General features: G+C 46.0%; 1 protein-coding gene and 1 long non-coding RNA gene across 3 annotated transcripts; both read right to left on the minus strand.

The window, feature by feature from the left end:
• Positions 1-293: 293 nt before the first annotated feature.
• Positions 294-4851, minus strand: LOC135188429 (uncharacterized). Its single transcript, XR_010307691.1, has 2 exons — positions 1741-4851; positions 294-1701 (listed from the first exon to the last, which is right to left on the minus strand). It is a non-coding gene; the product is annotated as an uncharacterized LOC135188429 (long non-coding RNA).
• A 2547-nt stretch (positions 4852-7398) lies between these two features.
• Positions 7399-23259, minus strand: UBE2V1 (ubiquitin conjugating enzyme E2 V1). Of its 2 annotated transcripts, none has more exons than XM_064167840.1 (4): positions 23154-23259; positions 12965-13113; positions 9682-9807; positions 7399-9293 (listed from the first exon to the last, which is right to left on the minus strand). In XM_064167840.1, the coding sequence occupies exons 1-4, from the start codon at positions 23173-23175 to the stop codon at positions 9147-9149; spliced, it is 444 nt and encodes a 147-aa protein (XP_064023910.1). In that variant the 5' UTR covers positions 23176-23259; the 3' UTR covers positions 7399-9146. The 2 variants fall into 2 exon arrangements, with proteins under 2 accessions (XP_064023910.1, XP_064023911.1); XM_064167841.1 differs by having other exon boundaries at positions 23160-23250.
• Between the last annotated feature and the right edge of the window lie 189 nt (positions 23260-23448).

Raw genomic sequence — 23448 nt, forward strand, 5'->3', positions numbered from 1 at the left:
TCTTCGTCTACCTCCTTGTCTGTCCTTTGCTTAAATCAGGTCATGTCTAGAAGACAAAAACACTGCTTGGAAGTCAGGGTTTGGAGCGATACAAAGGGGAGTCTTGTCTAAAGAGCCTGGCTGGGAGTCAAGGCGGTGAAGTGATCGCTGTCCGGGGCTGTTTGCACAGCAGAGGCTCCGAAATCGTATTTCATGGCAGCAGCAGAGAGTCTTCATCAGGTTCTCCAGATTTCAGCTCGGGTCTATTTCTTGCTGCAAGGTTATTAAAAACACTTGAACCTGAAACAGTTGCATTGTGTCCACACGTTGGCTGTTTATTGTTACAAACAAGGGTGTCAGGGCCATTAAAAATAAATCCAAACAGGTAAAAAATGAGCAAGAAATACAGGGAAATGGCAGGATTGAAAACACCCATTCCAGCATCCAGGGCTGACAATTCCCCCTCGCAGGAATGTTGTCTGTGCTAGAGACAGGGAAAATAACTTCTCGTTTTTCTCTTCAACCAAACTTCATCCTTTTCCCAGCCAGGGGTGCTGAGCGGCATGGAATGGAAAGACAAATGGATCCAACTCTCAGCCTCAGATCCTGGACCACTGCTGGACTCTGAGTGGGATTAGTGCCAGCACACGTCTGCTCCCTCCAAGGGGTGCATGTGCGGTGTCTCACAGCCAGCAGTGCTGAGCAGCAGGCACCCACCACAGCTGGGCAGAGCCCACACAGCTGCCAGTGCAGCACAGCCCAGAGCGGTGCCAGGTCACGAGTGCTGAATGAACTCACGCAGTTCACCCTTAGTCTGAGCACCACTGGGTCCAGTCTGTGCTTGGGGTGAACTGCTGCACAAGAAATTATATGGGGTATCCCCAGCTGAAGGACAAGACAACCTCTTGTGGCAAAAATCCTCCTGTCCACCCAGACCTCTGCTGAGTGCCAGCACAATCCTCATGTCCCTGACCCCATGACACTGCCCAGCTTGGGGTTGTACATGTCTCACAGAATCAGAATCACAGAATGGTAGAGGTTGGAAGGGACATCTGGAGATCATCTCCTCCAGACTCCCTGCTAAAGCAGCTTCACCTAGAGCCCAGGATCATGCCCAGAGCCCAGGACTTTTCTGGGCAGCCTGTAAACCCTCTGAAACACAAGGCACAGAAAGGAGCTGGCTCATGGGCAGGTCATGAGCAATGTGAGAGCAGAGAGGGGGGAAAAAACAACATGAAAAGGCCAGGGTAGAAATAGCAGTCTCTGGGCTTGGATTTCACCTAGGAGCAGCATGACTGTGGATCGTACAATAGAAGCCATACGTGGGGCTTATCAGAGTCATTCCAGCCCAAACCCTGAAAAATTATGGGTTACACAGCACATTTGTGCCTTACAAAATTCCATTGCTTGCAAAGAGAGATAATTAATCTAAACCACAGTGCAGGAACCGATCGGACACCACCTTCTGAGAAGCTGGCTCAAAAGCCTGATTTCCCAAACTTATTATTATTATTATAGGCAATTATATATCCAGGTAGGAATGTCATGAGGCTGTCAGAAGGATGGATTCAGCTTCTGGATCACAGACAGACTGTGCAAGCAACATGAATCCTGGCAGAGAGGCAGGATGGTGCCTCCCCAGGCAAGAGCCCAAGGCACTGAAGAGAGCAGCTGATGGGAATGTTCCTGAGGGAAACACTGCCTGCCTGTTGGGAATGCTGCCTTCCTGAGGGAAACACTGCCTTCCGGGGGTAATGCTGCCTTCCTGAGGGAAACACTGCATTCCCAAGGGGAACACACTCGTGATAGGAATGCTGCCTTCCTGAGGGGAACTCTCTTCATTACGAGCCCTTCTCCCCCATGGCTCCGCAGTAGCAGGGAGGGTTTTGACAAGCGAGAAGCCAAGGCTGCCCTGAGCTTCTCAGGTTTAGGTGTTTTGGCTGTCAGTAAGCAAAATTATAGCCCTCAATTTGAGGAGCTCCTGCTCAGTGCCCAATGCAGCAAACATCTCCCATGGTGATATTTTTGGGTTTTTCAACCAGAGCTATAAATAAGCTGTTTTGGGGGTTCATATTTCAGCAAGTGTTTGGGCACATTGACTCTCTCCACTGAAGCTGCCAGGTGCTGGATGAAGCTCCATGTTACACCAACTCTTCCAGCCTAAATACCTGAACTGTTTTTGTTAATCATCCTCTTTTTGCCCATGCCCTTAACACCTATGATTCCAAATTGTTCCTAAGGAAAAAAAATGCCTCCATAAAGTGAACTGGGCCCAAGGCTGGGCTGGATGATCTTGAAGGTCTCTTCCAACCAAATACATTCTGTGAACTCCTCCACTGCATCTCACTCTGAGCAGCTCTGGCAGTGATCTCAGAAGAGATGATCAAGAGCAAGGCCTGTTCAGGGAATTGAAGCCACCCCAAGACAGGTGAGCACAACACACACCCCTGCCATGCACACCCTCCCTGTGCTGCTGTGACTCACACCAAGGAGTAGCCCAGGCAGAGCCATGATGTCTTCAGAGGTTGTGATACAGCAACTTAAAAGCGAGGGGACCAAGGTCAACTGCTGCACCACTGCAGCCACTATCCCTGCAGTGCAAACTCTCTCTGCACATAAACATCCTGCAGCTCCAGCAGGACCTGGCTTTGGTGTAAAGTCCCACTCAGTTCAGGGATAGCACAGGCCAGGCCTTGGAGAAGCAAGGCATTAAAACCTGATGAAAATGACAGAGAGAATTAGAAGGGTCTTGTTTCACACCAGTGGGAGAGCAGAGAGGGTCACTTCTCATCGCTCATGTTCGAAGACTACAGCTCCTGGGTGGCATTAGGCACAGTTCAGAAGAACCACACATCAAAACCTCATTCTGTTTTTTTAATACAAGTAATAATTAAAAACATGGCTCTACATGCTGGATTTAATGAAATCCTCCCCTTCTGGCAGGCCTGCACAAGCCAAAACCAAGCCTAAAACGAGTGGACAGTGACCCTCCAGAAGACATGGAAAACACTTCAGTGGTACTTGTGGAGCGAGGGGAGGGGAAGAGACCCAGGGCCCAGGACTGTGTTTTGCTGGGAAGCATGACGACATCCAGGGAAGGACGGGAACACTCTCAGCCTTCTGGCCTAAATTATCTGCTAACACAAATAATCAAATTCCAGGGACCACACGGCTCTGGCGCCACTCGACCAAGGGGGAGGCCTGGCCCCAGCGCTGCAGGAGCAGGTGGCAGCCCGCGCCTGACCCGCTCAGGATATGCAAGCGCGATACACAACACACTGCTGCTCTCCAAGGAAGCCAGCAGCGCTCCCAGCATCGTGGGAAGTTTTTAATGGCTCACTCAAGGCAAGGCCTCTGAAATGTTTATATTAATACTTACATGTTGGATAGCCACTCATTTGGGCTCAGCTGGAAACCAGTCCAAACAGCTGAGAAACATCTGGCTGCTAACCTTGGCCAGCATCTAATCTGGTAGCCCAGGGATTTAAGAGGTCTCTTTGGAGGGACGGAAGTTTGGCAGATACCTTACTGAGATCTCTGTTCTGCTACGGCTGTCTCTCAAGTGCTGCTTCGGGATGACACGCACAGCCGGTGTGCATCCCAGCCCCACTCACACAGCATCCCAGCCTCAGTGATTGCAAAAAGCTGGAATTAGAGACTGCTTCCAGTTTCCAGGATACTCCTGAAGGTGTGTGACTGCATCTGCTCCCCCTCCTTGAGAGGAGAGAGAGCAGCTGTTTGCCAGCTCACAAAACCTACATCTCCACATTACACTGCCCCAGTCTGCGTGTGTGGGATCGGTGCCACCAGCCCACCAGCCTCCCCTCTGCTCTCCTCCTTCTGCCTGCACTTACTACCAACAAATAAGCACATTATCTGCCCTAGAAAGCCTCCACTACCAGGCAAACAAAAATCCTGTTCTCTGGAGATCTGGAGACCACTACCAGGACAATTACAAACAAGAGGGTTTAAAGCAGCTCAATAGGAAGAGTGAAAAAAGACTCAAAATTTCTGAGGAAGATGGCTCAAAAGTTTGCTTCCCTTTTCTCTCAAAAACTCCTGCTTGATTTGTTTTTCCAAAAGAAACTTCAGCCTTGGCTATCCTGAAACACTCTTGGGTGAGTGGAGAGCTTAAGACAACATAAAGAATAGATGTTGAGCAACAGAGAGGGGGAAGAGATTTTTCAGACAGACCACTGACATTTTCTCCACTGCTATTACCCACCAAGGTACCACAGGGCTTTCTAGACTTGTCAGGGCAAAGCCACCAACAACCTGGCTTGAAAGTCAGAAAATTAGGACAGGACCCACATTTCTGAGAACCCTTTGTAGGCTTTATTGAGAAGGAGATAAAGATGAAAAAGGCGACAAGATGCTGGAGAGATATAAAATGATGAGAGTGTAGCTTATCTCCTTATCTTCCACATCATCTTCCGCTCTCTGCTTTTTTGTTACAACAAATGTGGGAGACAGCAGGGAAAATGCAAAGGCACAAGCACCAACGACGTAGCCCCAAGAAGGGAGGACTAGAAAGAAGGTGCTCAAGAAAGACTAAAAAGGTCTCTTTCCTAGCAGAGGCTGAGCGTGCTGGCTCTGGTCCAACAATGCACTTAAGCATGTGCCTAACTTAAATTTGACTTCAGTGGGGCTCTTTGCAAGCTTAAAACTTAAGCAGGTCCTCCTGCAATCCGTTACAGCAAGAGCAGAGAAAAGGAGAAGCTATGAAGGGACCAGAATCTCAGTGGAAAGCAAGGTTACCATGCTTCTGGAGAGCACCCTAGCCAAGGATTAATGCAACATGGCAGTTTCCACTGACTTAGGAAAACCCTAAGCCATCAGAAAAAGCTCCTTAAATACAAGACAATATGAAAAAAAAAAAAAAATTAGGAATAACAGCATCAAACTCTCTTCACCTTCTATCAGCTCAAAGTGAGTAGAACCTGAGCCAGACACATATTTGCAGGTATGTGCAGAACTGGAACTTCCTTGTTTCAGTAGAAGCTGGTGCCAGCTTGAAAAAAAATACTGAATTCACTGTGCTATGTCTTGATGTAGAAAACACTGCCCTGTAGGTAAAGCACCAACCTCAAATGCCTGATGGCCAGGTCCCACAAACAGCAAAGTAAGCCACAAATAGCTCCTACAACCCCAGCAAGACACTGCTAGGCTGGTTCTTGGCAAAGGAGTCAGAGCATGCCTCACTGCATCTCTGTTGGGCTTGTTTCCTTCATCAAGACTAACACTGTTCCTCTCCATGTGCCTGGTAGTGCCACAGGAGCACCACGGCCCAAAGCAGCACCAAGGCCACTGGGAGCAGCCTGACTCTCGCTCAGGCTCTCTGCCCAGGGCTGTTGGACATGGCCATGCTCACTGGTGGCTGCTCCTACTCTGCATCCTTGCAGGACTCCAGGGTAAACCACAGACAGCACCAGCCTGCCACAGAGCAGCTGGTGACACTCTTTGGCTTGAATGTTATTACTCTAACAGTAGGGGAAGACACAAACTTCAAAACCAGAGCATTGCAAGAAGTTGTAGGAAAAGGCTTAAGCTCCCTACATACACACAGCTTCATTAGAGCAAAGCAGGAAGCAACAATTAGTCTTTATTGACTGCTAAAAATCTCATTTCAGTGCTAGTTCTCCCCCTAGCAAGTTAATGCCTGTACAGTGCGAAAGTATCGATCATCAGGCTGTTTAAAGTGAAACTGATTCAAGATAAAGACCAGAAGTAGTTGCCACCGGGGGAGGGAGCGTCCGAGCGGAGCAGCTTCTGCAGCGTGCCCAGAGCCGAGCCTTACACAGCTCGCTGGCTCCCTCTACCGTCCTCACACTGCAAGTGGAGCCAAACCCTTGCTCCACACTCGCGGACCGCGCTGCCCGAGAGGGTTTTACTGGAAGTTTGGTGCGAGCATGGCCCAACAGACCCTCTGCAGCTGGCAGTCAGGGTCAGCCCCACGGCCTTCTCCTCTGCTCACAGGTCTCCTTCCCCAGCTCTGCATTAGCCATCTCCAGCACCACCTGTTCCACCAGCACCATTCGATTTATGGCCAATCCACTTACTGATTACCATTTCATACCTTAACTCTTAGGAGACAGTGGTTCAGGACAGCAACCGAGGGTCAGTGGAGACCAACAACACACTACCAGGGTTAGGATAAACACAAGCAAGATCTGATTTTGCTCCATCAGCTTGTTTCTGAAGCATCACCCAGCAAGCAGGCTGTGGAGTGACTGATCTCTTCCACTCTTGCCCAGGTCACACATCCTGACAAAGCTACAGGATGCAGATTCAATAGCAGCTGACTTAGACCATTATTTTTGCACACAGATCCTGCCTGTGGCAGTGGAACAGCAACACACTGGAGAGTTGCTGTATTCAGAGTGCAGCTCCTGGGTGAGAACACTGGCAGCGAATCTCATGGCTTCTTGTTTTCACAGCAGCAGTCAGCCTGGTACAGCAGATGCTGTCAGCACACAGCTCTTGCCGGCGTGGCTCCTGCCAGAGCATCAGCTCAGGGTGGAATACTCCAACAAAGCAAAACAGTCTCAAGGTTTTAAAACTGTTAAGGGAAGTATGAAGGTTGGGGGAGGCCTCGAACGCGCACCAACCACATCCTCCTGAAGAGGGCAAGGGCACTGTTACAAAAGCTCTGAAAACCAGGGAGAATCAAGGAGCAGGCTGCAACTATCAAGCATCGCTCCGGTTCCCACTGAAGAGCGCTTAGGTACCAAGCTATCCGAAATAACACAGACACAATACCCACAAAGAATCAGTCGCATTGTCTTCAGAGGTACCTCCAAGCTACCAAAGGATTAACTATTCCAAGCCAGAAGCCAGCAGCAAGTTTTGGAGTTTCACAAAAGGCCATTCCTAACCCTGAAGAACCTTGTTTCACAACACTGGAGTGCCTGAGCACCTTTGGGCAATGCTCTGAGGCGGGGATGCTTTACACTTGAACAGGCCAACATTTCCCAGGCCTGTTTTAATCCAGATTTGGAGAGCAGCTCAGCTTTGTACACTTCCCCACTTGAGGGCCAACAGGTGACATTTCAGGTTGTGAAGTTCTTGGACAGACAGCGTAACATGCAGCTGTATGGGGACTTCCTCAGGACTACAGCACACACAGGTCATTGCAGGGACAGAGCTCCTTCGGACAGCACATGTATATAGAAACTCATTTCAGCAGCTCCTCAGCATCATCTAACATTACCAACAGCCAAGTCTGTAGGACTCTGAGGTTTAAACTCAAACTAAAGATTCAACTTGGCACAGCAGCAGCAGCTGGATAAAGACAATTGCCTTTTGCCACCAGTTTACATACTGTTAGCTAAACGTGATCTGTAGGAAGATACTTCCAACAAATCAGGAATTCCATAAGGGATCAAAATTCTAACCATAAATACAATTAAAGCCTTCCAATATTAATGCACACTTTTTATTATATTAAAATCAGGCAATGGTCTGATACAATAAAAAGGCTGCTTATGGAATACTGTTAAACTTTAATTACAGAGGATGTTAAATCCTTACAACTAATATTTTCCTCCAAAGAGTTAATGGAAACATCAATTGTTCATTGACTTGATAGCTGCTGCTTTAAAATGTGTTTTCACTTTTTCTCTTTTTTTTAAATTATTTTTCTTTTTTCTTTGCTTTTTTTTTCCTACTTTTTTTTCCCCTTTTTTTTTTTACACAAACACTGATTTTTTTTTTTCCCCATAAAACTTAGGACACGCTGAGTTTGTTGTATGTAAGCTTGCATCCACATTTCAGCAGTTAGTGGTCTGAAACAGTAAACCTGAAAAGGCAGTGATTTTCCAGGATGCAAAGCCAAAAGAGGTCTTTATCTGCTGTGTGCATTGCTTCCCCAGAATCTTCACTGAAGAGATTTCTCTCCCGTGACTTAAAGAACCCTAATAAAATCCTCTACACTGATTTGTCTGTGGTCATCACATCTTTACAAGGGCCAAATGTAAGTGCAACATTTCATTAGCAACATTTCATTAATTAACATTCTTGGGTCAATCCAAAGCACCAAAATGCAACTATTTGAGCTGGAGTGTGTGTTCAGAATCTCTGTGTGCAGAGTCTCCCCATAAAACTTTGGCAGCAGAGGATTTCAGCCATCCTGGTAAATCACTGCTCTTTTCACCACTTCAAAGCCTATCTAAGGACATCAGCCGTGGCCAGCTTGGCGGTGTGGCAGCAGTGCTGGAGGGACAGGGAAAATCCAAGTTTGCGAGCAGAATAGATACTCTTGTTTCCCAGGCTGGTGAAGACTAAATTTGTTGCAAAACCAGAATGATAAGCAGGAGGGAACAGGTCAAGTCACTGCCCCAGTACTACCCCTGTGCTGGCCAGGGGTGAGAAGAGTCACAAAGAGGGGCAAAAAGAAAGCAGCACCCCCACTAAAAAGAGGGGAAGAGATTAAAAGAGGCCTGGAATCCCTCACCCAAAGCCCATGTCACCGGTGAAGGGGACCAGGAAGAGAAATACAATCTATGCCTTGGCCAAAGGGAAGAAGGAAAGCTTGCCCCAGGTTATCAGGGCATTAAAAAAAAATACTAAAAACCAAAAAACTACTACAGTCAGTCACATTCAGCCTTTACTAGAGCTAGCACAAAGGGAGGGATGACTGAGGTTAGCACACATCCCCATTAGTAGTCCGTAAAGCCCAGTGTAGTACTGGAAGCAAAAACCTTTGTGTATACTCTAATAAATAGCCCTGAGCTTTGACTCCATTGCAAAAGACAGAAAACAAGAAAAAAAAAAAAAACCAAAACTAAAATAAACCAAAACAAACCAAAACCAACTCAGGCCAGACACACAGCAAGGTGATTGTGGGATGTATGCCTTCACAGTTAAATTAGATGTGCCACACTGGTCTTGACAGTAATAAATTTAAATAGACTTTTCCTGATACCAGAAGTTCAGTTATGTGGACAGTGGTTACACAACAGGATTATTTGTTATAGCACAACTTATATTTCAAATGAAAAAAAAAAAATTAGTATCATTTACAGTATCTCAAGAAAAAACTTCCTTTGAATGGGAACTTCCTTTCCAGTATTTTGAGGTCTACAAGATGCATCTAGAAAATTTACTACCGTGGAAAATGAAGACAGCTTAAATTGAATAAGGGGGGGCATGTTTGTTTGTTTGTTTAATTAATTGCTGTAACATTGTCCTTCAGGTGGCTGAGGAAGTTTCATATTTTCTTTAGACATCATTAGACGCCGAAGCTCTTGCAGAACAACTTTGATACTATAAGAATTCTGCCATTTTGCTAGGACTGATATGGCTCTGGGGTCCACCTAAAATAAACAAAAAAGACCATTCCTGTCAGAATCCATACCTTTGATACACTTAACTCCCCCCACACCCTCCAACTAAAGGTCCTACGAGAAATCTGTGTGAAACCAAAGAAAGGAAAAGAAAGCAAAGTAGTTTCATAAAAGCATAACAAATCCCCACAGGATACAACTACTTGTGAGTGACAAGACAGCAAGAAAAGCAAATTCCATGCTTTGATTTTAGAACACACTTGGCCCAGACACTTCCCTGCTACCCTTTTTTCCTTCTCCACAAAGCAAATGGCACCAGCAAGGGGTATGTGGTTAAGCAAGGTGCAAGTATAAATAAAGCACAAATTCAAAGCTGCACATGAACATCACATTAAAACAAATAAACCCAAAAACTTACCACTCCATTAGAACTATTTACTCCATTCATATTAATTTTTGTTACAAATCTTACAAATGGAGGTGCTTCTGGATACTTAGGCCCACATTCTATTTTAAGGCTGTATATTCTGTTTTCATAAATTGTCTGAGGGGAAAAAAAAAAGGAGGGAACAATTACATCAGGCAGGTCAGCAAGCATTTGGTTCAAAGAATGGTTAATTTAGGAATGTGTAAGCTACTAAAGATAAGGACAGACACTTAAATACTGTGCCGGCCACCTCTGGTTTGGGTCCCTTTTATAGTATGCAGAGTATCAAATGTTACCTCTTCAGGGTAATAAATTCTACTGGCCTTTTAAGCATCAAATTTTCAGATGAGGGATGAAACTGGCATTGCTTCCCATTCACCAACTGAATCACTGTATAGCTCAGATACCTACTTTTCAGCCAATCTTCAGAAAGCAGCTTTGTTTTTATCAGTTTACTCATCAGCCACTCTACCTTGAAATCGAAGCCATAACTTTAGCTTATGCAACTGTCTGAAGTCAGCCTGTCCTAGAACTGCACTTGAAAAATATTCTTTGGTCATAAACCAATGTGCTAGTTCTCAGATAGGGGAATGCTCCAAGATTTGAGACAAAGTACATCCTGATTCCAAACAGCTTTATCACTTCATCTCCACCCAAGTAACATGCTGTGCTACTACTGCACAGCTCACAGAAATCCTGGATCATGAGTCTGTAAGAAACCTACAGTTAAAGAGACAAATGTAACAAGGCTGTGTTGATTTTCCAGTTGTGAATTACAAAGAATAACAGCAGTTAATGTTGTGCTGCATTGTGAGGTTAACTGGGCTTGATGTGCTGATCTGGTGCAGCCTAGTGCAGAGCTCCAACGAAGCTGGGCAATGCAGGTAGCTGGCAGAAGCATACAACAGGAACAGGATCATCACAGGAAAGTTTAGGCAGACAAAGCTCTCCAGATTTAGAGCTTCTGACACAATTTCCTGCATCTTCAATGCTGCAATGAACATTACACTTCCCAGGCAAAGATCATGAACAAAAACCCAGGCAAATGTGAGTGCAGAAGCCCAGAAGCAGTCAGCAGCTCCTGCCCATCTGCAGTAGCCAAGCACAGCAGCTCCACCAGGATCTTAAACACAGCTGCCCATGTACAAAACCTTAATACAAAACTCCACGTGAGTCTTTCACCAGCTTACTATGCCTCTGAAAAACTTAAGTGTTTCTCTTCATACAAATCAGCAAACTACCAAAAAGAGAAGAACTGACTTCCTGATTCAGCTGGTTCTCATCTGGGCAAATGAAGTGGCTGTGAACCAGCCTGCAGCCACCCACAGCAGGACCCAGCTAACACTGGCTGGCAGTGGTACCTCTTGGTCACTTCTCCAGCGCTCCAGTCAGATAACTTCTCAGCTGCCTGTCCAGCAAAGGCAGCAACAAACTGAATGCTGTCATAAAGTTTTGAGGAGAACAAGTCACCCATCAGCTCTCCTTGGCCTGCCCAGGTCTCCTGGCCTGCTCCCTGAGCACATCTTGTGCACAGAACCATGAACAGCCCAGAGGTCTGTGCAGGTTCTAGGCTCTTTGTAAATAACTGCACCACTAAGATGACAGCACAGAAAGCCCTGGCTGTGCACATGTCTGTAGCCAACATAGAATACGTGCAGATAAAGCTGAAGTTTTGACAGCACCACTGTTTTTAAATAGCCTGTATAAAAAAGATGAATCACTGGCTGCAAAACCGTCCACACAAAGTCTGGGAAGGAGAAGCATGTTTCCATGTATGGTAGCAGGGACATTCAGAGCAGCAGCACAATTCTAACTCTGCCACACAGTTTGTTTTTCCCTCTGGGATGTCCAACATAAGATTCTGCCACCTGCTACAAGTGTGGCTGCTTTCCACCCAGAAAGAAATAGGACTTAGAAATTTATTTCCAGAGCCAGTACTCCCACATCCTATGAAGAAAAAAAAATGGCAATAATATACCTGAGTATGAACAGTGCTAAAAGCAGGACAGCCACTTAGCAAAGCTCCCAGAACATCTCTCAATACAGGCTGTTGCTTTCAAGCAGCAAGCTCAAAAGAAGTCAAGAGACTTTTGGAGAAGAAAATAAAAATCTATATTCATAAGCATGTCAGAAAGACAGAAGAGGCACAGCTGAATCATCTCCTGTGCTAGTCCAACAACCCTGCTTAGCAGGACGACAGGAACTACAAGCTTCTACCACTGCTGACAAGTCAGCATGTGCCTGTCTGCAGTTTCTGCTAATTTTCTAAATTGGATTTCAAGGTTGCTTAAATCTTCAAAAAATTATTTGGGCATATCATAAACAAACAAACATCACTAATGGGGAGGTGTTAACAGATAATGAAAAGGTAAGAGGACGGAAACACACAGGGCAGTGGCACCATTAAAAGTCTGTAAAGGTTTCCATCAAACAGATGAAAAACACTGGAATTGCTGAGAAGTGATACTGAAGCCAGATATAGAAGACATCATCTACTGGTTTGGGCAGGAGAATCGGCTACTTAGACTTCATGGTCAGGATGCTAAGGAAACAGACCAGAGATACACAAGTTCTGGTTTTAGGATACATGCACAGGGACGGTGCAGAATTAAGTCCTCAAGTCCACTATCAGAGCAGAGACCCACAGCTTAGCATGGTTTGGGAATGAGAAAAGGAAGAGAAGACAACAATACTACCACAAAGACCAGTAGCATTATAATAACAAGCTACTTCAGGAGAGAACATTCAGAGAATAAATCAAATTCATTAAAATTTTAATTTTCTGAGTTAGCTGCAACTCTATGAGAGCAAGTCAGTACTGCTGCGACAAAAATCAACCCATAAATTCAACAAGAAAGAGCAGAAAGACTAGCAGTACTGAACAAAACATCCATGTTTTACCTACATCAGCTCCACATGTAATCTCACTAGCCGAAGGATTTTAAACCTTGCTGTATTCAAGAGTACAGGATACTAGAATCCTGGAATCTCAAAAGTTATGTCTTAATGAATCTGTAAATATAAAGCAGACATGTAACAGAGCTAGCCAGAGAAAGGCACTGAAAATATTCCAAATTATAAGCAAAAGGACTACACAGATACATGAACCCCATTACAGTAGGGAACTTGAGCCTTCAACATAAATCACTTTCTAAAAGTGGGGGGGTTTCACTTATTTGTGGTTTGTTTCTACTTCAGTGGTTAGATTAAGTGAAGAAAAGAGAGAAGATTAAAAAATAACAGTACTCCTTTTAATATTGAAGTGGATACTTACTCTTGGAGGCCCAATAATCATTCCTGTCCATCTTGTAAGTGTCATATCCTCGTCATCTTCAAGGCCCCAACTAACTGTTCCATCGCCTACTCCCTTCTGACCTTCTTCAAGTTCTTCCAACAGACGAAAATTACGGGGAACTTTTACTCCTGGAAACAGTCAGGAAAATATTTTGAGTTGAGAAAGCCAGCCAAAAAAAAAAATAAAGCTAGAGTGATTTCACTGATAATTTTGGTCATCCTGCAGAAAACATTTTGGGTGAAAACACAAAAATATTACTATCCCTTGAATGAAAACATTTCAACACTATGAAAAAGATCCTCATGTTTAGCTTGGCTTTGACAAACAAAATCAAGGTGTCTGCAAGTAAATGTGCTAGAATGCTACCAGGCAGGAAAATGAAGGACAATCTCTGTCCATTCAGAGATCCAGGCAGTGTTCTGGGGCTCTAATTAGCACTTGTCCACATAATGCTACATACAAAAATGTGGAAGTTTCTAGAAAATGACACCGTGAGAAGCTTACCATCACTCACCTCATTCAGAGCTTTTAAAAATACCACTCAAAGCATATAAAACTCTTTCATAACATCAGTAGGTTAATGAGAAGTTAATTTACGTGGGCTTTGTCAGCAGTAATAACATCTTTTGTACTTATGACCTCCACCACCAAGGAATTTCAGCACTTCCTAACTGCTGGCGCATTTATCCCCAAATCACAGTGAACCAGGGAAATTTTCTTACTCCCATTACATTAATGGAAAATAATGGTGTAGAGAGCTTAAGTGACATATCCAAGGTCACACACTAAGTCCAAGGCACAGGAAGATGTTGAACCCAGCCCATAGAGGACTTCATCACTCATTCTTCCAGCTAACTGTACCTCCATCGTCACGAAACACAAATGCACTTCTCCTTTGTACTGGGCTTGCATGGCAAGATTCTGATAGTGGGGGCTACAGGGGGACTTGTGAGAAGCTGCTTGAAGATTCCCTTATGTCAAACAGCCAATAACAACAGGCTCCAGGACAGACCTGCACTGGCCAAGTCTGAGACAATCAGCAGTGGTGTTTACATCTGGGATAACATATGTAAGAATGGAAAAAAACAACTCTCTAATACCAGGTGCAGTCAGAAGAGAGGAGTGAGAACATTTTGGAGAAGCAGCTCTGCAGACGCCAAGGTGAGGGAAGAAGGAGGGGGAGGCAATGTTCTGGGTACCAGAGCAGATATTCCACTCTGGTATCTGAAGACTATAATGAAGCAGGCTGTTCCTCTACAGCCCATGGAGGACTCCATGCAGAAGCAGGTGGATGCCTGAAGGTTGCTGTGGTCCAGTGGGAAACTCACAAAGGAGCAGGGTCCTGGCAGGATCTGTGAATCCATGGAGAGAGAGCAGCCCATACTGGAGCAGGTTTGCTGGCAGGACCCATGACCTTGTGGGGCACTCACACTGAAGCAGTTTGTTTCTGAAGGACTGCACCCCACAGAAGGGACCTAGGTTGGAGGGTTAATGAAGAACTGTAGCCTGTGGGAAGATCTCATGTTGAGGAAGTTTTTGAAGGACTGTCTTCTATGGGAACAACTCCATGTTGGAGAAGAGTGTGAGGAGTCCTCCCCCTGAGGAGGGGGAAGCAGCAGAGATAATGTGTGACAAACTGACTGCGACCCCCATTTCCAAACACAAACAAGTCCATGCCAAATCTACACCTTCACCTCCCAGCAAGACCTTCTGTTTCCATGACTGCTGAACAGTACACATCTTAGGCTGTGAAAGGAAATGAGTCATCTGGTGAAGCCATCACCATATGATTAACCAAGCACTAAAGCCTTGGTGGTAACAGGGTATCTCAGGGACCACTGTCACCTCCCCATTTCCACTGCACAAAAAACCCCAGTGCTCCCCTTCCCAGTAAGTCTTAAAAGTATCTTGGGTACCTCAGGCACATGAAGGTTGAAGTATGCAGTTCATACCTGAATGATCAGCTACTCCATTTTAATTACATTCGCAGTGCTCTCCCTGCTGTAGTTAGGGGAAGCAGAGAAGAGAGCAGTCTAGCTCCAGCACAGAGGATAAGAGAGCTGAGGCACAAGAGAAATAGATGAGTACAAGGTGCCACCTTTCCTTACACACACACACCACCTATCTGAGTATTTTTGCTGCGGCGGATGCACAGGAGAGCTGGGGACCAGGAATGACTCACAGCTGCGCGATGCCTGAAGCTGCTGTCTAGGCTGCAACCCTGCCTGCTGGCACCTCGGCAAAGAAAGACAAAAGACAAACAAAAGGTCCTTGTGGAGGGTGGACTCCACCCTCCCTCTGGCAGCAGCTCTCACCTCGTGGCAGGTGATGCCACAAAGGAAACCGTCCCTGGCTATTACTAGAAACCCAAGCGGAGCCACTCCCCGCTCACAGGACTGACAGGGGAAGCCAGTGCAGGTCCTGCCTCAAGTGGGTTGTGTTGCCACAAAACACTCTCTTCTGGACCACACCATCATGATGCTTAACAGGCATCGTCTCAGTCTCCATACTTCAGTACTTGAAAACAGCACTCTGTACTCCCCAGTGGCATGAAGACCATTTGCTCATGTTTACACAGACCACAGCTCACCTAGGAAGGATCAGCTTTATGGTGAGCAGACACAGGCCACACACCAAGAAGGGAAACAAAAATCCTGCCTGTCTGCCCTTCCTCTGGGCATCACACATCCTGCTCACCAAGGCAGGAATCCTGCAGAAAGAACAGGAAGTGATCAAGTAATGAAAACTGACATCACTACACATGTATCTGAGGAGGCCACAGCCAAGGCTGAAAGGTAGCCTTAATTCTAACATTTGCTAACCAGAGCTAGGCTTGGCTTTACAGCCTCACAGGAAGAGAAAGCAACGTTACTTCCGTGCTCTCCCCAGATACAGCTGCTCTGATTCAGCATGAATTCAGCATGAATCCAGCATGAATCAGAGCCATAAAAGGTTCATACAGGATTTTATAGTCCTCTGACAAGTCTGAGGTGCACAGGAAGCTCACTAGTCATATCGTGCACCAGTTCCTATCACATAGCAAAAGTTACCTTAAACGATTACTAATTCTGCAGCAAGTGCTCACTTGTGAGCACTACAGGAGGTGCAGAAAGTGAAGCACCCGTATTTGACTCTACATACGTTGCAGAAAATACAATGATCAGGGGAGATGATTGGTCATGTTACAACAACAAACCACTCTCTCCAACAGCATCGCTGCCTTCTAAACATGTTTCATCCCTATGTTAAAGCTCAGAAGTGTGAAATGGAAAATCAGCACCTCAGCCACAACAGCAGGCTAGTTCAAAGTCACAGTAAAGATGGTACTCAGCTCCCTTCCTGACATGTTCTTGGGAGATTCAACAGGAACAAAACCACACACACACACACGCATTTAAAAGACTATGGCCATATGACCATAAATGCTTTAAAACTATTTCTAAATAAGCAGGGCAGAATAAAAGATTCACCCTTCTGGTCAACCCAGAAAGATACACAAAGCCACTGAGCCAACTCCAACTCTTCATTTGCAATGGCCTGGAGCACTCATGGTCAGCTACCACATCCTGCTGGGACTGAACCTCAGAAACCACACAAACTTTATCACTTGTATGGGAACATATTATTGACATGCTTGCTGTCCTCCAAGATTCCTAGAAAGTGATATGATCTGCTCTAGGAATATATAGTATTTGCCAAGTCAATTCCATGGCTAAACCATGGCAGATTCAGAGTTAGGAGATGTCCTGTGCCAGCTGACACACCATGAGTCAACTGTCTGTCTCCATCCACCCCCCGAGTAAATACCTTGCATAATCTTTTCAGTGTATCAATGGTGACTTTCAAGGCAGTAACCAAACAAACCTGTTTTTCTGAGAGTCCTTCATTTAACACAAGAAAACCTAAATAAAGAGGCAATTAAAAAGTAATCAGGTTGTTGAAAGTACTTTCAGTTATGCATTTTAATTTAGCCTTTGTTCTGGCTCAAGAAGACTCTCAAATAGCAGCTTTATTTGATACAAAGTACAATAATATCTAGGTAATTGCTTCACTTGCAGCTTGCCTGACCACACTGAAATACTGCCAGAAACTGAATGGAAAAAAACATTTCAGAGCAAAAGGAGATATTTACTATTAATCACTACAGCAAACTTATGAAAGCTAAATTATGACTGCACTGTGCACCTCGCAATACAGATGTCTTCTCAGCAATGCACTGCAACACTGAGAGACAGCAACCTGAAAAGGACTTTAACCATGATTAGTCAGAAACTCACTAAGGGAAGTTTTGCATTGGTAAATAAAAGTATTCTGGAAGAGAGTTCAATGCCAGCCTGGGCTTTTACAGGCATTAAAGAACTCCCAGACTGACTTTATATCACAGCACTACTAGAGATAAATGGAGACACAAATGAATGTCTTATGGTAGCTGTAAGAGGAATCTCACCAGTCTGAGATTTTTATTATCTTAAATGTACATTCATGTAAAGGACACAGAATGTTTTTAACAACACGTTCCAATAATCTGCTTATTTCCCCCAGTTATATAGTGTAAGCAATTCCACATACAGAAACCTTATCAAGCTGAAAAGAGGACAGTAAAGCAGCAAAACAGGGTGGACAATGTGCCTTGCACAAGTACACCACAGAGGACACCCCAGTGAAGCAGACAGAAAACACACAAACTCATTAGAGGCTCAAAGGGGGGGAACCACCTTTTTGTGGAGGGTTTCTTGACATCTTCACTGATAACAGGCAACTTAGCAAACTGGCCTCTCATGTTAATTTTACCTTTCTGTTCTTCCTCTTGATTCACAGCAACTAAACTGAACTGAAATCTGAGCTTTAAACACCTCTTTTGCCTAGTATGTTATTGCCCTTCCTGTTGCTTGATTTTGTGTCTCTGATACTCCATCTTCCTTACATCTTTTCTTCTTCTCACCTTGCTGCAGAAGCTGTAACTACTGAAAATTGGGCACCTTACCCCTGCAGCACTGCAATTGTAAAAAATAAGGAAATGATTCCTTGACACAGTGTTATATAAAGTATCTGAAGTGAAGGAACGTTTAAAACTGAATAAAAAGGCTTTCAGCAACTGTCACAAACACCTTCAGGAGACAGGAACTGGAGACATCTTGCATCGTCTTTATAGTCGTGATTCCCACTCTGATAACACAGACGAGATACTCTGCAGATCCAAAATAGCTTCCTGAGCAAATGAAACAGTCTAAAGTGATTTCTGAGCTGCAGAAACTAGAGCACTGGTTCTGTCTTTCAATACTTAGAGCAGATTACTTGAAAAGAGATCACTTAAAAATTTGTCTAGGGCAGACCAGCAGCATCATTCAAGGCTGAAAGCAAAGAAAGCTTTCCAGCAGCAGCAGATTTAAAATCAGATGCATTCTGTGGCTTGTCCACAGATGAAAAGCAAAACATTACCAGCCTAGCTAGAAGTTCCTCTAGAAAATAAGACACCCTGAACAAACTCTTCACACTCTACCTCACCAGGGAAAGCCCACCACTTCCTCTGCATGCTGTTCCTGCCCCAGAGCTGCTTACTCTGCTCCAGCTGCCTCTTCTGCCCACAGCCAGTCGTTGGGTCCTCTTCCATTCACACCACCCACCACAAGGTGAACACACAAGCGGGTTCTCAGATTTTAAGATAAGTTTTGAAGAGCAAGGGGCCACAGGGATAGACTAAGACCGTTTCCTGTTGGGAACAGGACTCTGGTTTTATCGCCTGAGCCAAGCACAGGCGGAAGCAGCAGAGGCGAGGTGCACTGCCCCAGGCTTTGCCTTTGGGCTGAGACCAGGTCAGGCTCGGGAGAAAAATGCACCAACTGGAAACACAGTAATTTCATCCTGACTTGCAGCAGTTAAAACACATTCTTAGAACCTGAAAACCTCAGACTTCACACACCATACCAAGCTTGCCAGCATTCTATCTGCTATGATCTTTACCTACTTACATATTTAATGGCCTAATGAATAATTTTAAGCTCTCAGCCAGAATGGCATTTTTGAAATATGTTATGTAATTTATATAGAAACAGAGAATCACAGAACCAGTCAGGGTTGGAAGGGACCACAAGGATCACCTAGTTTCAACCCCCCTGCCATGGGCAGTGACACCCTACTATACATGAAAAGATTCAACTGATTTTCATCTTGTAAGAGTTTTGAATTATTTACCTTTCTATTTAATCTACTGCATCCTTCCATTACAAGACACAAGGAAGCTCTGCCACCAGCTCTTTTAGCACCTGGTATTTGAGGTGCTCTTATGAGCCACCTTATTTAAGAAGGCACAAAATATCTTCCCACTTTCTCATCCATTACTTTTCCCCTACCCTTGAGTATTTCACTTACAGACTTAGAAGGTACATGGTGGCTGGCAATATTTACTTTGTGATAACAATGACTACGCATGCGGTGCACTCCAAAGGAGACACCAGGTCCATTTGCAGAGGCAGGGTACAGCTTCTCTACCCTTCATTATGCAGTTTCTCCTTCACTATAACCTCTCATTTGCTTTTCAGAAGCATGACTTTGAGTTTACGGTGATATTATGGGTCCCCCAATAATATACTGTACTTAAATCTGTGTTTTTCTCTCTGTTAGGAGCATTAAGTCACAAATATCAGCACTATTATACACCTCATGAATCGTCCTTCTGTAGTTCTTCACCTTGCTCTGACTTTGAATAACTTAAATCTGGGCAGATTGGTTTACTATGCAGTTATTCCAGGGTATTGGTAAACACAGTGTCTACCACAGCTCTCCAACAGACCTAGGAGACAAAAGTGGGTCAGATGAGACTGTTATTTTCCCAGGATGAAAGTTATGAGAAACAGGACTGCACAGGCAAACACGTTCAAGTTTTGACCCACTGTAATACTAAATTCTGCAGCACAGCGACATGGAGCAAGCTCCTGTAGTCTAATAGGAGCAACAGTGAAACTCCGTGCAGCCTGACTGCCCTGCACAACCACAGACTATGTGAGGAACCCTTGATTTCTGGCCTAGAAACTAGCTCTAGTTTGAAGCCAGCTAGAATGTTTTGGTGAGAAGAACTAGATTACAGGCTGTGAGAAACAAACAATGGTGATGTCTACTTCACTCATAGGCTTGCTGAGATGTATAAGAAGAAGAACACAAACATAGGTAACACAGTCACTCTCTGTCTGGGCGCTGGACTGCATCTCTCTCTAACCTGACCTGTTGTCTACGTGACTAAATCCACCTGCTTCCTAACCTCCCCCGTCCGACCCTCCAATCTTCCTTGGGCACAAGCCAACGTCTGGGGTGAGGTAGAGAGAGGTGATGGAAGGTGGAAGGGGTGGTTGAGAGCCCCTCCTGGGGACTCAGGTTTCTGGGAGGGCTGTTGTGTTTCTGTATTACCTTTTAACTTGTATATTTCTGTATATAACTGTATATACTGTAACTATCTGCTCATATATTGTGCTAAGCTGTAAATATAAAGCTTCATTCAATTTCCAGAGCCTCTGAGTCTAGTCTGGGTGATTTTCCAAAGTGTGGGGGGGGGGAGGGGCAGGTAACACTCAAACTATCACAGATGCTTACAGTGGAGCATCTGTAGTTTTCTATGAAGAGCCTTGTTAGAATGATTAAAGTCAATTCTCTCTGTTTATACTGTGTGTGAAATCCACATCATCATCAGTAACACAAGATTCTCCTCTATGTAAGTGATACTGGTGGCCCTTGCATCATAACATCTCTTCTAGTTGAGGGTTGGTTTTAACCTCATTCACTACTTTACTTCTGCCTGTTTCTTCCTCTGGGTCAGTAGCTGCTTCTGAAGAAAAACTGAGCACTTTTAATCCTTAACCTCTGTTTACACTCCTTTGCTGAACCACTATAAATGCAGGATATCAAACACATTCAAGTCTTTTATAAACAAATATGAAAACATTAAAGTTTCAAGAAACAAATATTAGCAAAATCTTGTTTATGTACCAATAAGCAACTTGCCCAAATCCCCAGAGTGAATCAATCAGAGGTAGACAACAACAAGGTGTCACTTCCAGCCTCCACTTGTACGTGCTAGTCAGTGCTTTCAGTGCAGTGTCAAGAAGGAACTGAACACACTGCATTGCAGTGCCACCACTACTACCAGTACCTGGACACTGTACTGTTCTTTCATCAGCAGACTCTCCATCGTTTACTAATGCAGAAGACCACATCTGGCAGGTCAGGGTAGGACAAAGCTCTGAGGCTCCCTCCCATCAATGTCAGGTACTGGTCTGTATCTGAATGTTCTCTCATACTGAATTTAGTTTACTGCAAAAATTCAATGTTACTGCAACACGTGTATAAGTCACACAGATGCTTTTTTGTTGTTCCCCCCACCTCTTCCCTGAGCACTTAAACACACAGGGTCTCACGGGTAGCTGAAGTGCAGTGCCTGTCCAATGCCCACACCTGGCTGCACACTGCTTCACGCTTCCAGCACTGAAGAAAGGAGACAGCTTTCAGAAATCCAGAGAACAGGAAGCAACCCAAAAGGAGCAACGTGGCTAACAGATGATGGTGAACAGCAGCTTATCACAAAGCCCATTCACTGCAAAAGAAAAGCTGTGCAGTAGGACTAGCTTTGGACTTTATCACTGTAGGTAAATCTCCTTTCCACACATACCCCTCTGTGACCACCCAGACAATTAATTCACAGCGCTGCCCTGGCTTACGAAGGAAAACATTTGCCTTCTTCTTCCAGCCAAACTTTTCCAAAAGGAAAAGTCAGCAGCCTGAAAAGATTATTGAGAAAGCATGGCAGCCAGGGTAAAGTGACATAAGAGGGGGAAGAAGCCCCTGCTACATTTGCTGTGTATTTTAATCAAGTGTTCCAACTCCTCAGAGTCACACATGCCGAAACACAGCTCTGTGAAACACTGTTCTCAGGAGAGCATCCACTGCATTTCTGACTACTATGAATTATCTGCATTGTGATGGTTACTTTAAAAAGCTGAAAGTGGTTGAGAGAAGCTTAGCTGTAAACAAAGAACTCCAAAATATTTTTGTTGTATCTTCAAGAGCAGCCTTTTGGTAATCTCATATTCACACTTCAGAGGAAATAACTTGAAAGCAAGTATGACAGCAGCACGTTGAAACTCTGTGTGAGCTGATGAAAACAGGAAAACGAAAATGGCTAAACAGAAGTGAAACTAATTTATTTGATCTGTCAAGTCCATTAGAGGATGTCAGCAGAAAGAAAAAACAACTCAAAATCCAGTTGCATCATTTTTGTTTAATGCAAAGACAGGATTTAACCACTCAAAGAAGTGGAGGAGCAATTTTAAAGGGGGTAAAGATGCCCTAAAGGACTTCTCGAATCATACATACCCTGACAAGGAAGTTACATCCTGCTGATGGAACAGGAAGATATTATCAACGAAAGAGATGTTTAAAGCGGCTCGTTTCACCCACCTAACTCTGGTCACGGCTCACTGACCAGAGAGCCGAGGGTCAGCCCTGGCCACACACAGCCCACCAGAAGAAGAGTACTCTAAAGAGAAGCCTTCGCAGAGGTTCTGCGCGGCCGGGAGCAGCCGCCCCGCCGGGCGTGCTGAGGCTGCCAGCGGCCGGGGCGCTCCCACCCCGGGCCGGTACCGCGGGACCGGGCCACGGGCTACAGGCCAGGCTTGCCTCGGGCAGGGGGTCCCGACTCTAGCCGCCCGTCCCAGCGCCGCTTCACGGTGCCAGCCAGCAGAGAGCCGGGACAGGTTTCCCGCACGGCCTGGACTGGCTCCACTTAGCCCTCCCAGCCCCGGACCGGACTCGCCGCGCCGGGGCCGCTCCCACCGCGAGGCCTCCGCAGCCCCCGGGGAGGAGCCGGCCGGAGAGGCGCCGGGCACCGGCTCCATCACTATTCCCGGCCGGACACCGGGCCCCTTTCCGGACCTCGCTCCTCGGACCGGCTCCGCTACCGCCGCCGCCCCCTCCTCTCCTACAGCCGCCGCCGCCGCCCTCGCCCCTCCGCCGGGCGCCTCCTGGCCTAGCGCCTGCCGCAGCCCCTCTGGCCCCGTCTAGGCCTCTCTGCTGCCAGCAGCCCGCCACGCCAACTCCCGCGGGGGCCGTGGAAGCTGCGCGGCGAGGAGCGGCCCCGCCCGGCTCCCCCCGGCCCGCGGCCCCCAGCCCGGCGCCCGCTCACCCGCACCCGTGGTGGCCGCCATCTTGCGCCGCTGCCGCTGGAGCCCGCCCCCTCCTACACGTCATCGCAACGCGGGAAGTGCGGCCCCGAGGGCGCGGCGCGGGCGGGCGCGTAAAGGGAGGGCGCGGCGGAGCAGCTGCGCGGAGGTTGCTCTTTGATTCACGCAGGGCGCCTGCTCAGCTGCGAGGCGCGGGCGGGCGCGTAAAGGGAGGGCGCGGCGGAGCAGCTGCACGGAGGTTGCTCTTTGATTCACGCAGGGCGCCTGCTCAGCTGCGAGGCGCGGGCGGGCGCGTAA

The sequence above is a fragment of the Pogoniulus pusillus genome, chromosome 29 (genome assembly GCF_015220805.1).
Source record: "Pogoniulus pusillus isolate bPogPus1 chromosome 29, bPogPus1.pri, whole genome shotgun sequence".
Lineage (NCBI taxonomy): Eukaryota > Metazoa > Chordata > Aves > Piciformes > Lybiidae > Pogoniulus > Pogoniulus pusillus.

What these genes read in the sequence shown, in the direction of transcription:
- UBE2V1 (XM_064167840.1), bottom strand. Translation starts at nt 23,175, where the DNA reads ATGGCGGCCACCACGGGTGCGG. An exon ending in TGATTATTGGGCCTCCAAGA is followed by an intron (nt 9,808 to 12,964) that starts GTAAGTATCCAC and finishes TTTTCCCCTCAG; the next exon opens with ACAATTTATGAAAACAGAAT. An exon ending in TAAATAGTTCTAATGGAGTG is followed by an intron (nt 9,294 to 9,681) that starts GTAAGTTTTTGG and finishes TGTTTATTTTAG; the next exon opens with GTGGACCCCAGAGCCATATC.